Source organism: Heptranchias perlo, chromosome 16 (genome assembly GCF_035084215.1).
Source record: "Heptranchias perlo isolate sHepPer1 chromosome 16, sHepPer1.hap1, whole genome shotgun sequence".
NCBI classification, from domain to species: Eukaryota; Metazoa; Chordata; class Chondrichthyes; order Hexanchiformes; family Hexanchidae; genus Heptranchias; species Heptranchias perlo.
Window position 1 is genome coordinate 27,807,490 of NC_090340.1, and position 14,789 is coordinate 27,822,278.

General features: G+C 38.6%; 1 protein-coding gene across 1 annotated transcript in view; it reads right to left on the reverse strand.

Annotated features, from left to right (window-relative positions):
• The window catches only part of lpcat2 (lysophosphatidylcholine acyltransferase 2), a 65,109-nt gene that overhangs the window by 18,243 nt on the left and 32,077 nt on the right, over window positions 1–14,789 (reverse strand). Inside the window, exons 8-10 of the mRNA XM_067997870.1 lie at window positions 7,055–7,109; window positions 4,703–4,785; window positions 4,159–4,284 (exon numbers count right to left, since the gene is read on the reverse strand). Coding sequence (XP_067853971.1) covers window positions 4,159–4,284; window positions 4,703–4,785; window positions 7,055–7,109 — 264 coding nt within the window. The remainder of the gene's footprint in view (window positions 1–4,158; window positions 4,285–4,702; window positions 4,786–7,054; window positions 7,110–14,789) is intronic.

Below are 14,789 nucleotides of genomic sequence, written 5' to 3' on the forward strand. Positions count from 1 at the left end.
TACATCAACTTTCTGACAGGCAGGCAAGATAGAGAAGGATATATCAAAAGCTCCCAATGTCAAGGATTCTCAATGGCATTATGCTGGGTCCACCACATCTGCATGTTGTATATATATCAGGGGAAGATCATTAAATGATCACTACCCAGCTTCAGATTACTGGCCCTAGAATCTACAACTTGACTTGGAACCTGAGCATTTTGAAGATGATAATGCGTGATCTCTTTTGTGGATTTGTTCACGACTGTAATGTTTGATGTGTCTGTTCAACTTGCAGTTTTGGAGAAAGCTCCAGCAGGATATCCCAAAAGGTAGGTTACAATATTCTTACCCTTTAACAGGTCCATTAAATGGAAATTTCTTCTCCTTGAATGATTTTCCAAAATTATCCATTTTGATTTGACCTGCCACTGTCTTACTTTTTTAGCTTGTCAGTCAAGGGAGTCTCAAACCAGCTCTCCATGCCAGAAAACTGTTCTTTCAGCTTCACAAACCTGGTCCTGTTTGGTATCAGTTCTTGTTGAAACAAGACCATGACAGATCAGAGATGTATCCTGTTTAGTATTATAAGACTTCTTTTTTGGGTGGGCAGTGGGAAGTGCTGGCCTTTGACATGCTAGTTTATGTCCCTTTTAAATTGGCTACTGCTTGCTGGGAGCTGTATACTGAGATGGAATACACACATTATTTGGTCCAGGAAACCAGTGGCCCATAGCTATTTAAGTAGTGTGATGTTGGGTTTCCTTTCTTATCTTATCTGATGTTTTCAGTTACATTTGATAAGCAGCACTGGGACAAGCTACGTGAATTGGGAGCATACTTACCCTGTTTATTTGACAAGTGAGAGGAAACTCTCAGACCACAGAGCTGATAAGAATAATTAATATTAATCTTCTGGTATTTAGAGTCTTTTTCATTTGCTTTTGTACCAGACCTTGAAAGGACCACTACCCATGATGTATCAACAGGGGGGCTCCATTTAGCAGCCTCAGATACCTACGAAACCTACTTTGACCGACAATTTTCATGAATTGTGAAATATACCTTTTGTACTCCCTTTGTCAGAGCTTGACTTCAAAAGTTAAAGAAGCATTTATAGTCTGGACTCTTTAGTAATTTTCCCATGTGGCTTATGCTGCTAAACGGCACAGAAGGAGGCCACTCAGCCCATCGTGTCCGCACCGGCCAAAAATGAACCATCCAGCCTAATCCCACTTTCCAGCACTTGGTCCGTAGCCACGGAGGTCACTGCACTTCAGGTACATATCCAGGTACTTTTTAAATGAGTTGAGGGTTTCTGCCTCTACCATCCTTTCAGGAAGTGAGTTCCAGACCCCCACCACCCTCTGGATGAAAAAGTTTTTCCTCAGCTCCCCTCTAATTCTTCTACCAATCACTTTAAATCTATGCCCCCTGGTTATTGACCTCTCAGCTAAGGGAAATAGGTCCGTCCTATCCACTCTATCTAGGCCCCTCATAATTTTGAACACTTCAATTAAATCTCCCCTCAGCCTCCTCTGTTCCAAAGAGAACAACCCGAGCCTATCCAATCTATCATCATAGCTAAAATTCTCCAGTCCTGGCAACATCCTCATAAATCTCCTCTGTGCCCTCTCTAGTGCAATTACATCCTTCCTGTAATGTGGTGACCAGAAATGTACACAGTTCTCAAGCTGTGGCCTAACTAGTTTTTATACAGTTCCAGCATAATCTCCCTGCTCTTACATTCTATGCCTCAGCTAATAAAGGAAAGTATTCCATATGCCCTCTTAACCACCTCATCTACCGGTCCTGCTACCTTCAGGATATGCAATCCAAGGTCCCTCACTTCCTGTACACCTTTCAGTATCCTCCCATTTATTGTGTACTCCCTTGCTTTGTTTGCCCTCCCCAAATGCATTATCTCACACTTCTCTAGATTAAATTCCATTTGCCACTTTTCTGCCCACCTGACCAGTCCATTGATATCTTCCTGTAGTCTACAGCTTTCCTCCTCACTATCAACCACTAGGCCAATTTTTGTACCATCTGCAAACTTCTTAATCATGCCCCCTACATTTAAGTCCAAATCATTAATCTATATCACAAAAAGCAAGGGACCTAGCACTGAGCCCTGCAGAACCCCACTGGAAACAGTCTTCCAGTCAACCATTACCCTTTGCTTCCTGCCACTGAGCCAATTTTGGATCCAACTTGCCACTCTCCCTTGGATCCCATGGGCTTGTACTTTTTTGACTAGTCTGCCATGTGGGACCTTGTTAAAAGCCTTGCTAAAATCCATGTAAACTACATTAAATGCACTACCCCTCATCGATCCTCCTTGTTACCTGCTCAAAAAATTCAATCAAGTTAGTCAGACACGACCTTCCCTTAACAAATCCACGCTGACTGTCCTTGATTACTCCGTGCCTTTCTAAGTGACGGTTTATCCCGTCCCTCAGAATCGATTCCAATAATTTGCCCATCACCGAGGTTAGACTAACTGGCCTGTAATTACTCGGTCTATCCCTCACTCCCTTTTTAAACAATGCTAAGGCACTTCTGGAGTTCAATTCCATGTAAAGCTTTTCCTCAGAGGTATGATCCAAATTATGGGAATTACAATGGGTTGAAGATTTTTATTCTTTTAGAAAGAAACAGAGCTAAATAAAGTACAATATAACTGAAATCTGTTTAATCTTAATCAACTTGATTCATAGTTTGTAGCCTGAAATACACAGTGATTTGTCTATCAGTCAGAGAGGTCAGAAGTGTTTGATGATATCTCATTGTTTCTAGTGCACATATCAATGATAAATGGATGCACTGTTTGCCCTTGGCATGCTACATCCCAGATTATTTCACGCATATGGTCACGCTTCTGCTTACGGGATGCAAAGACTTGCCTGTGGAGTTGGATTTATTGCATTGAGCCTGACAGAAAGTATCTGGATCATATCCTGCTTAGCCTCATCTGCTCTTTGGAGCATTATTTGATGTCAGATAATTCCTTTACGACCACAGATTAATCTAGAAGCAGCAAAGTTCATTAAAACACTGTTGCTAGCAACAGATAGCAATGTAGTCTTGCAAAACCGGACTTCTTCCTGTTGTGTTTCCCCATCATTTTACTTGAGGTTCACAAATTGTACAACATTTTGGCAGGAAATATTCCTATTGCACAATTATATCAAATTAAGATGTGTGGAAATTTAGATGCATGGTTTCAGAAGAGTCAGCATTCTGCTGCCACTTGCATCAGTACATCACATGACTCGAGTGCTTTTAATATCACTCCTGTTCTGTTCCTTTTTCTGCCTTCTTTCTTGCTTTCATTTTCTTCACACTTTCTTCCCTTTTTGATAGTCTCTCCATCACTAATCATTTGTTCCCTCTCTGTTCTCTTCCTCTTTCTATTTGTGTCCATTTATCATTTTCTATCCATCTCCTTTTCCACTCCAGCTGCATAGGGAAGGTGGAGAGGCTGACAATGATCAGAGATAACAGCGATCAAATAAAACAAATGCTAAACACTTAGGGGAAGTCAATACCGAGGACCCAGACAAATGCCATGATGGCTGCTAATTATAATTGGGAGTGTGGCAGAAAACTAATGTCACGAAGTCCTTCTCTAAGACTTTCTCAATTTGAAGCAACCACATTTTGCACCCTGAAGAGGAAAATGGTGTAAGGCAGAAAGCTTTCCTATACTATGAAAAACAAATTGAAACCTCAGATGTGTCTCACCTTTGATATGACACTGGAATACAAGGGGTCAGGTGGACAATGTCCCAAGTCAGAGGGTGTCAAACATCTTGTATCAGGCATTGTTCTAATGTTATACCAGTGCTGATGCACAGCTTTTTCATTTGTATGTGAAACATTTAACATTTTCAGTGATATTCCCTCCCTATATCTTTATCATGTGTATTTGGGAGGTATTTAAAATGCTTACTCTTTAAACACTAGTAGAGATGAGTAACTTCTGAAGTATGTCAGAAGTAGCTTATAAGTACTGGATTGAAATACTGGTATACAACACAGCAAAACATAGGCATTCATTTGATCCAGTAATTTCCTGAAAAAAAAGTGTTTTTAATCTGTGTATTCTTACTTAAATATTCAAACTTTAAACCCAAAACAAGCTTTCAAACCACCCCTAAAGTAGGGTTAACATACTTGAGTTTTTTGCTAATTTTGGTAAACTCCACCAAACCAGCTTCCATGGGTAAAGTCAGTTCACCTGCTGAAATCATCAGTCTGCAGTCTTCAAATGTGTGATCTGTAATTGGCACATCCAATTCTCTACAAAAATGATAAAATACATTGCAGCAAACATTCTGATTCTACCAACATAAAACATCATGAAACAAAATAAATAATACCATGATACTTTACCTGCCTTAACAGATATTCAGAATAGAAAGTTACAAAGACTATTTTGTAGCCAATTTATTCTGCCTACATAAGTCTTTTAACATGATTTAAATTATTCCCAATAGGATACTTAAAACCATGACCAAAGTATGAAAATAGGATCAAGTCTGAGTTATTATTGAAAATACAGAAATGTTTACAGTCTCTACATTTTATATTTTCCCCATTACAGAGGAAAAGTGAAATGATCATGTCTGAGAAGGAAATAGTAAATAAAAATATAAAACTAATAGGAAACTTTTAAAAAAAATAGAAAATAGGGTGAAGCTTGTTTAAAGTTACTTACATGGCCATAGCACTACGAACTCTGTTGCCATACAGGAAAGGATCACATTTTTCTTCTTCAGTAGGCACATATACAGGCAAAAACTGCAAATGTTAAGTGTAATTTTATCAGCATTACATCACTCAATTCTGACTTCATGGAGGTATGAAACATCCAGAGCACAAGATTGAAGGAGCTAACCAGCAACATTAGAGCAAACAGGTCCTGTACAAAATAATTATCAGCATGTAATCAAAGATTAGTAATCAGTGATGTCCAAAAGAATACATTTCACCTTGGGTCAATAATTCAGAACACATGTACAATGAAAACAGGATGTCAAGGTTACATCAAAAAGTAACTTTATCATGTAGGAATACAAAAACAGATGACAGAATGACCAATCAATGGCATGACTTCAGTTTTGTGATTTGCCAAGATGCACTGAAATATCGAAATAAACATGCATTTCAAAAGGTCTTTGTTCATTTGGAGCAAGACCACTAGAAAGTGATGGTTTTGAGATCAGCCATGGCTCAGTGGTGGCACTCTCGCCTCGGAGTTAAATGACTGTGGGTTCAAGTCCCACTCCAGAGACTTGAGCACATAATCCAGGCTGATACTTCAGTGCAGTACTGAGGGGAGTGCTGCACTATCAGAAGTACCATTTTTCGGGTGAGACATGCCCTCAGGTGGACATAAAGGATCCCATGGCACTATTCGAGGAGGAGGGGAGTTCTCCCGGTGTCATGGCCAATACTTATCTCTAAACCAACATCACAAACAGATTGTCTGGTCATTATCATTAAGCATTTAAATTTTGCCCTTTTTAGCTTTTTAGAAAAACAGAATATTTTTTAAATGGTGAGAAACTATTAAATGTTGATGTTCAGAGGGATTTGTGTGTCCTTGTATACGAAACACAGAAAGTTAACCTGCAGGTACAGCAAGCAATTAGGAAGGCAAGCGGTATGTTGGCCTTTATTCCAAGGGAGTTGGAGTACAAGAGTAAGGAAGTCTTGCTGCAATTGTACAGGGCTTTGGTGAGACCACACCTGGAGTACTGTGTACAGTCTTGGTCTCCTTACCTAAAGGAAGGATATACTTGCCTTAGAGGCAGTGCAATGAAGGTTCTCTAGATTGATTCTTGGGATATGAGGGTTGTCCTATGTGGAAAGAGTGAGTAGAATGGGCCTATACTCTCTGGAGTTTAGAAGAATGAGAGGTGATCTCATTGAAACATATGATTTTGAGGGGGCTTGACAGGGTAGATATTGAGAGGTTGTTTCCCCTGGCTGGAGAGTCTACAACTAGGGGACATAATCTCAGGATAAGGGGGTCGGACATTTATGACTGAGATGAGGAAGAATTTCTTCACCGAGGGTCATGAATATTTGAACTTCTCTAGCCCTGACGGGCTGCGGACGCTCAGTCGTTGAGTATATTCAAGACTGAGATCGATAGATTTTTTGACTCTTACTGAATGGCGGAGCAGGTTCGAGGGGCTGTATGGCCTACTCCTGCTCCTATTTATATTCTTATCCCATGGTTGCCTCTGGGCTGCTGTGAGGTCTGGGACAGAGACACATGCAAGTGAGCCAGTTTTGTTTTGTGAACGTAGAAAGTACTGCTGCTTGGGATTATTATAGGCATGCATTGTACCATTTAACAATGAATCTGGGGTGAGATTTACTGAACCCTGTAAAGTCATACTGAAGTCCTCACAACTACTTTATTTTTCATATTTAGAATACTTGTAACCCTTCCAGAATAATTTATTTTTTTTAATCTTGAAAGGCAGTACGACAACAACTTTAAAATGTCAGAAAATCCATCTAATAAAAGAAAAAGTCAAAGTCAAAATTTTCTGGAATGTCCCCAGGTCACCCTTGAAAATACATCTCATGCCTTCAGCAATTCCATCTCCCTTCAGTAAATTCCAAATTCACCCCTGCTGCAAAGTGCACTTGATGTTTTCTTTTTGCCTGCTATAAAGGCAATAGAATGTTGGATGTGCCTGTAGCTTAAATCATGACAAATCCGTGTCCTGCTGCACTTTCAATCAAACTCATTTTCACATGTCATAAGGCCTATATTTAGGGCCATTTTGGTCTGTCAGCTTTTGTCAGTTTTCTAGGTCGGCATGTATGCATTCTTGTCCTCTAGTTCTGTGCCCAGTCCAGTAACCTGATTTGCATCCAAATTATCCATTCTCCTCAGCATTTTAAACACATCTTGATTATGTCTCCTCTCGATGTTTTTTTTTCCAATGGAAAGTTTATTTCGAAGTGTCTCTGCACAATTGAGAGGTCCAAGTTGAATTGAAAGGTTTAATCAATACCAGCAGTTTAGCACTATAATTTGTACTCTTACCTCGATTTCCACCTTTGTGCAAGGTTGACATAATGTTAAGAACATGAGCATCGCCCTGCAGGACAGAAAACATTAGAATTTGAAAAAGAAAACTTCAGCGAATTCTTCCGATATCTAGCTATTGAAGTTTTCACCAAAAATGGCAAAACCCGCTTTATTGTACACCACTTGAGATTACCAAGATTGTTCACTAAACAGGCCATTGCTTAAAAATAAAAACACATCAGTGGCATGTGTGCGTATTTCAGCCACTGTGTCATGTTGTTTTGAGATACTGGATTCACATTTATGAATCTCTCCCAGCAACAGCAGAAACCAAATACATTTGCTAGAAAGGAAAGGCAGGTGAAATGGGAAGGACAAGCCTCGGACATGCCCCCTGGCAGCAGCAACAAAACATTTTTTAGCAGAAGATAATTGCAGATAAGGAAGACCATTTGGCCCATCTTATTACACTCACCAAGCCCTAAAGTCCCCCCATTGCAGCATTCAATTGGTTCTTCAACAATTTTACGGTTCTCATTTCCACTACTCTCTTCAGCAGTTCATTCCAGATGATCACTCTTGATATCAGACCTAATTTGTTCTTTACTAGTTTGAAACTGTGAAACCATGGAGAGCTGATGGAGGCTCAGAGGTCAGGTTTTGGCCTTCCTACCCAGCTAAGGAATTAGGAAGCACACAGTCTGAGTCAGTCTGAGAGGTCTGGTAAGGAAACCAGACCTAAAGAAGGAAAGTTCTCTCAAGCTTAATGCTGATCAGTTTGAGAACTTTTCTGATCAATAAATTCTGTCTTCAGCCCACTAATGAGGACAGTATGGAGTGGTTATTTATCTTCTGTTATGAGGAGTGTTACAGAATGAGTTAAAATTCACTGTAGTCATTACTCTGTTGTTCACAGATTACATGGAAAATAAATGAGCTTGTTTACTTATATAGTTAACTTTGTCTCACTAGAGTGTAAATCAGTCCGTCTTTTGGAATATAGGAGGAAAGCACATGGTGATGTGCGAGACTGTAGTATTTAGTTCACATAAGGGGCTTTCATTGTTACGACCCCAGGTCACATTATCCTATGAATTGGTATTGGGCAGTAAAGATAAACTACTGATCATAAGAGGCATGGGGTGTGCTTATGGGAGAATCCAGTGATGTTGAACCGGAGAGAATATCCAATGCAGACCTGAAGTTGTACCAGTTACATATAAGCTGATTTCAAGGTGTGCCAAAACTTTCTTTTTTATGGATGGAGTCTTAATGGTAATGTCCAACTAGGGAAAAACAAACTTTAAATATTACATTCCGATGAATTTCTTTTAAGTTGAATGTAGAAAATTTCTCAAAGAACAGCCTGGTATCATTATTACGGCAAGGATTCCAATGCATAACACACACTTACATCTGATTTGAGCCATACGGTTAAACTTGCCCAAGTCAGTGACGGTCTGGTCTCCTCTTAAATTTGGACTGTTGCTGCATAGGCAGGTGCTGAATCAGTCAAACTCTTATCAACAAACGAGCCTGGGCAGTTTCATAATACAGATCACCATATTTACATTATTAACTGACTTATTTTTGGAGATAAAAATAGAAAAAGCTGGAAACACTCAGCAGGTCAGGCAGCATCCATGGAAAAACAGTCGTCAACGTTTCAAGCCATTGGCCCTTCCTCAAGTCTCAGAGATATTATAGATGAGTGGTATTTAAAATTTTGAGGTGCTGCAACATCACCAATACCCGGAGGTACCAGACACTGCCCAGATATGAATCTCTGATTTCCCTTCCCCTCGCTAGGAGATGCCGAAGCCTCTTTTGAAAACAAATATGATCAACTTTTTTTTTTAATAGTCTGCTTTAATACTGGTAAAGGTGGGAGATTCCTTCTTCAAGTGGACATTATCATTTTATATATTTTTTAAAATAAAATGAACAAGACCTAAGATCACAATAGGTTCTATACCTACTGAACAGGCTTTTGAGGTTGTGAGGAGTTAATTAGCAGGAAAGATGGGGAAACATGCCAAACCAGTGGTGGTTTACTTAAAATATCCCACTGAGTAATGTCAGACACAACAGGAAGTGTTTTTTGTTCGTGGTTTGAATGAAGCACCTAAATTATTCCATTAGTGTTGGTATTTTATGTACAAATGTCCGGTTTGTTTTTAAAAACCTTTTCCACTGTATTATGATGGCAGCTAAAATGCTGAGTCAGTTTGAGACACATCCTTAAATGGGTCTACAATTGCTGACTTCACCATAGGCCCCAGCAATGCCAATGCTGTCATGGGGGTGGTGTAGAGAATACCAGGACTTTTTGCAGCATGATCTGCACTTGAAGAAACATCTCCATTACTACTATGGCCGGAAAAAATAAACAAATCTGCCAAAGCTTCAGCCTCATAAAAGCAACAGCACAAGTTTTCGATTTGAAGAGAAGTGCGCCATTTTAGCACGACTGGTGATTATTTGGTGAAATCATTTCAGTTGTGATCTAAAATAGATACAGACAAGTGATTTTCTTCCTTTTTGTCTTGTCAGCATTTAAACTTAGATCCTACAGTGAAACGGTAGTGTTGGAAGTCGTAGTGTTGTAAACTAACGGACTGCACACTTATCTCTCTGTCAGTTAAGTGCTTAAAATAGTTTATTCAGAAAATAAGGTGCCGTGATAGAGTTAACTAAATAAAATCAATGGATCTGATAAATGTAGATGATTTCCGCATAAAAATGTTTAATCTTACTATAATTTTCCAAGGATAGTGACTAAAGGAGTCAGTACTGAAAAGCTCAAAATTTTTCTTTTAAAAATAATTGAATTCTTAGTTACTGGGCGAGCCAAATAAACTTGTGTTAGTGACTACATTAACGCCTGACATACCACCAATGCACTGCGTATTGGAAGTCTATGTCATTTTACTGCTCAAGATAGTTATCTCTTGAGAGAGGGAGTAGTGAAAGGAGATAAATAAAAACCCAAGAAGTTTGTTTTACCTGAAGATTTGCAGGAAAAAGCAGCAACAGTATTGCATGTTTTATAAATGGTCTGTCCATAATTCATGATGCTATAAAATGTAACAGCTGATTTTACCGATGTCTTTTGGTTCCTTATAAAGTAACTTTAGACCCTAAAGAATATTTTCACCCAAACAGGGAATCTTTCCAACCCTTTGTGTAAAACCTACCACCTCAAAACCACTCCAAGTGAAAGAGTTCAGTTTGGTCAACTTAGAGAGGTGCAAATAACTTGCAACCAGAAACTGCAACATAAATTTGATCTTCTTGGTAATGGGAAAATGTTTTCATGAGAGAATTTCACCACTGATGTATAAAGTGGAAGACCGACACCACAGTTTCCTCTTTCGCTGTTCCTTATTTGCTTAATAAGGATCTATTTAACCCGCTGCTCCTTTAAACCAATACTCAAGTCATTTTTACCTCATTTATTCACAGAATTTATTTTTTAAAATACCCAAATTATGTTTGAATCTTCTACAGGATTCATTCAGATCATATTCTAAACTCAATTTCAAAAGCAGCCCTCTGTAGCAATTAGATTTGAATTTACACTATAGACTTTCCTCCTACCCATTAAACCTTCCCATTCCAGCAGCATTTCCAACAGAGATGACAGGTTCTAAACTTCTGCCTAGCCACCACAAGCCAAATGTCAGAAAGTACCTAACAATAGCATACATTGACTCACTACCGATGCAGAAACCACCTGCAGAAATTGAAGAAGTTCTTAAAGGCATGACAATTCAAATAAAAAACAAAAAAATCCTAAATGCTGTAAATCTGAAATAAAATACAGAAATGCTTGAACACTAAGCAGCTCAGGAAGTATCTGTGCAGAAAACAGAGCAGTATCTGTGCAGAGAACAGAGCAGTTAACATTTCAGGTTCCGCCCTTCATTAGAACAGGAAAAAAATAAAGAGGAACAGTATTTGAAAAGAAACTGATCAAAGGGATGGGGAAGGAAAAATGGTCTGTGTCTCTTAAATGCTTTTAATTTATTTTATTTTGCTTCTCTCCATTGTCTCATGTTAATGTTACTAGCCATTTAACATTTCCCTTTTATGCATTTTTCTGGTAATTCTACTACCACTACTGTGTATTTTTTTCTTCATTTGTGAACGTAGATAGTAAGTACATGTTAGCAGACAATTCACAGTTTTGAGAATTTTCTTTTTTTTCCTGTGTGGGGTTTAGTTCCACAGGTATTAATAGCCTAAAAACAACTTGTTTACTATTGCAGTGCAGAGAGGGAGATTAAAGTCTTTCGAAGGAACATACACAACCTGAACTGGAAGTTGATTTTCTTCATTATAGATTAAAGATAATTCATACAAATGCATCACATAGTAGGAAACAATAGTTAGCTTCAAATTTAGTTAACAGTGTAGTAAAACAATGTGTCATTAGTAAATAATGGACCCAACTGCAAGTTGAATTATTCAATTACACAATGATAAAATTATTGCAAAGATGCACAGTTATTTTAATGTAAACATTCTTCTTGATCTGGTCTTCATACAAGATCCAAGAAATATGTGAAATAAAAGTCACAATACCCCGAGAAAGACAGTACCCACAGAATGATAAAGTTTAACCTGATTTAGGAATTAGAAATACCAAAGACCAGGAGCCAGGTGCATACATTTAAAAGGACTACATTCAATGAAATGAGGGAATAACTGAAGCAAATAGATTGTGTGTGTGTGTGTGTGTGTGGGGGGGGGGGGTGTTTAATAACATTTCAGTACAAGACAACTAGAATATCTTTAAGGTATAATGCAAGTATGCAAGATAAATACATTCCCAAAACTAACAAGCTCAGACTAAACAAACATGCTACCCTAAATGGATTAACAAACACATTAGAGGTGAGATGGAGAGGAAAAAACTGGCTGTACAAATGCTGCAGGAAGAAATGAGAAGGGGCTCATTGGAATAAATACAAAAAAAATGCAGAAACACATTAAAAGGTTGATCAGAGGGTCAAAGAGAGAGCTGGAAGAAAGCTCAGCAGCTGAAACTAAGCACAACAATAAAACAAGATCTGAGTACCGCAACAGCAAGTCAGAGAAGAAATGAACACCATAAAAGATACAAACGAGCTTGAAATGGAGGCTGAGCACAAAATAGCACATTCTGAATGACTACTTCCTCCAAATATTCACAAGGGAAGACATGAGCAACATGTCCTAGCCAAAGATATCCCAAGTGAAATCAATGACTTTGTTATAAATGAAAAGGATGTTCTAGACTGACTAAATGGGCTCAAAACAAATAAATGTCCAGAGACTAGGGTGATATTCATCCCAGGAGACTAGGGTGGAGATTTGTGAGGCACTGACAATTATGAAGGAGCCAATGGACACTGGGGAAGTACCAGTAAATTGGAAACATGGTAATGTGATGCTCATATTCAAAAAGGCTGACAAAACAGACACGGACAACTACAAACCCATTAATCGTGCTTCAATTCCTTGTAAAATAATGGAATTGATTATTAGAGAGTAAATGTGAGGATCTCATGTATGACAATAACCTAATTAACAGCAGTCAGCATGGATTTAGAAGGGGAAGATCCTATCTGAACAACTTTCTTGAGTACTTTGAGGAAGTGACAACCCAAGCCTTATGATAAGGTATACTTTGGCTTCCAAAGTTCCAACCAAAGGCTATGAATTGAACTTAAAGCTGCGGGAATTCAGGGAAAAGCCTGGGAATGGACGAGAAAGTGGCTGAAGGAAACAATGAGTACTCGTTAAAGGCATTATGTCAAGTGAGAGGAAGAACTAAAATAAAAATGAACTGAGTTGCACGCCTCAGAGTTTGGTGTTGAGAATGCTACGGTTTCTAATTTACATAAATGACCTGGATTCAGAGACTGAATGCAAAGTGGTCCAATTTACAAATGATAAAAAAAACCAGGAGATGCAGTGGAATTGGAAGCATCTGCTCTGAAATTACAGAATGAGTTGAAGATATGTAAGTGGATGTAACCATGGCAGATGAAATTTCAACGTATACAAGTGTAAAGTGCTACACAACAGGAAGGAGAAAGAGATAACAGCATATTCCACAAACGGTGCTGAAAGAGAACTACGAGTCTTCATAGAGTCAATACTAAATATGTCCACCAATGGAGAGCAGCAATCAACAAAGCCAATATGATGATGAAGTACACAGTAAAACAGTGGAATATAAATCAGAGGAAGTCATGATCAAACTTTACACTGCTCTAGTCAGACCACATCTTGAATACTATTCTATTCTGGTCACCAAGAAACAAGAGAGAGACATTCAAGCACTTGGGGCAGTGCAGAGAAGAGCCACGAGGCTAAACTCCAGTGTCAGGGATCTGAGAAATTTAGGCTTTTCAACTTAGAGAAAAGGCATCCAAGAGGTGATATTATGGAGGTATATAAGATTGTTACAGACTCAGAAAAAGTTAACCCAGAATATTACATTAAATTAAATTGTGGGAGCAGAACGAGGGAACACTGATTCAAACTAGTAAACGGTAGTTTTAGGACTGATATCAGGAAACCTTCCTTCACACATGGAGTGATCAATGTATGGAATAAGCTTACAGATAAGCGTAGAGGCGGCAGAAACCCCAGAATAATTAAATAATGACACAGGATGCTATAATGGGGTGAGGGGGGGGGGGGGGTGTTAGGATCACTCTGGATAGGTGAATTAGGATAGGTAAATTAAGATGGGCTGAATGACCTGCCTCATCTTTATTTATCCAGCAACCTTGTATCTCAATTACAACCTATTATTAGTCACCCATGCCACAACAAATCCATCTTCATACTACAATAAATTACAAGATACTGGTTAGTTAAGCATTAGTCTAGTAGCAGGATGACAGCAGTCAGACTTATTATTGAGACGCAGCAATACCAAAGTATTGATCTTTTTTTCCCCCTCTTTTGTAAAGCAAAACCACAACTGAAAACCACCGCCTTTAGTTTGAACAGGAAATGCAGTAAAGGCTTTTAAATTGTTTGCCACTTCCTTTATTGGTGATTAATCTTTAAACCAGGACATTAGAAACACTGTTTTCTACTTAAGAAAACATAACCATTTTAGACTTCCATCACAAATGTTTTTTGTAAACCTTCCATCTTTGCCATTTCACAAAATAACATATTTGGTCATTTTTCTTAAGTCAAAATGGGTATCACATCACATGCAGTTCTTATTAGCACTAATCTAAGATCTGACCATCTTTACACTCTCATTATCTTCAGATCATGTTTTACCATCTTTCAAGAAAGATAAATGTTTTCCACTGACCTCAATTAGCAGAAGACTTTTAGCAAGATTTCCAATCTATGCATTTACACACCAATATTAGAGGAGGGTTGGGAAACCTCTAGTCAAAGCCCATGTAGTAAATTATAGACTAACAGATGGGCTACAGTCTCTTATAAGGCATGAACATAACTGAGATGTTCTCACTGCACTGTTATCAGGCAGCCAATCTGCTGTTAAGAAAGGTTCTATGATGGCAGTGCTCTATAGGCCACCAAGCAATTGCACAATAGGCTGGTAAGATGCAGATACACATCCACAGTAGTCCATATGGATAGCTAATCTAATCTCAGTCATGCAACAAGGAAAGGAACCAAGCAGAGGCCAAATTGAGAGGGGAAAACGGCACAGAAATTGAAAGTCACCTCAGACCATTTTCTAGCAGCTAGTTTCAGAATATCA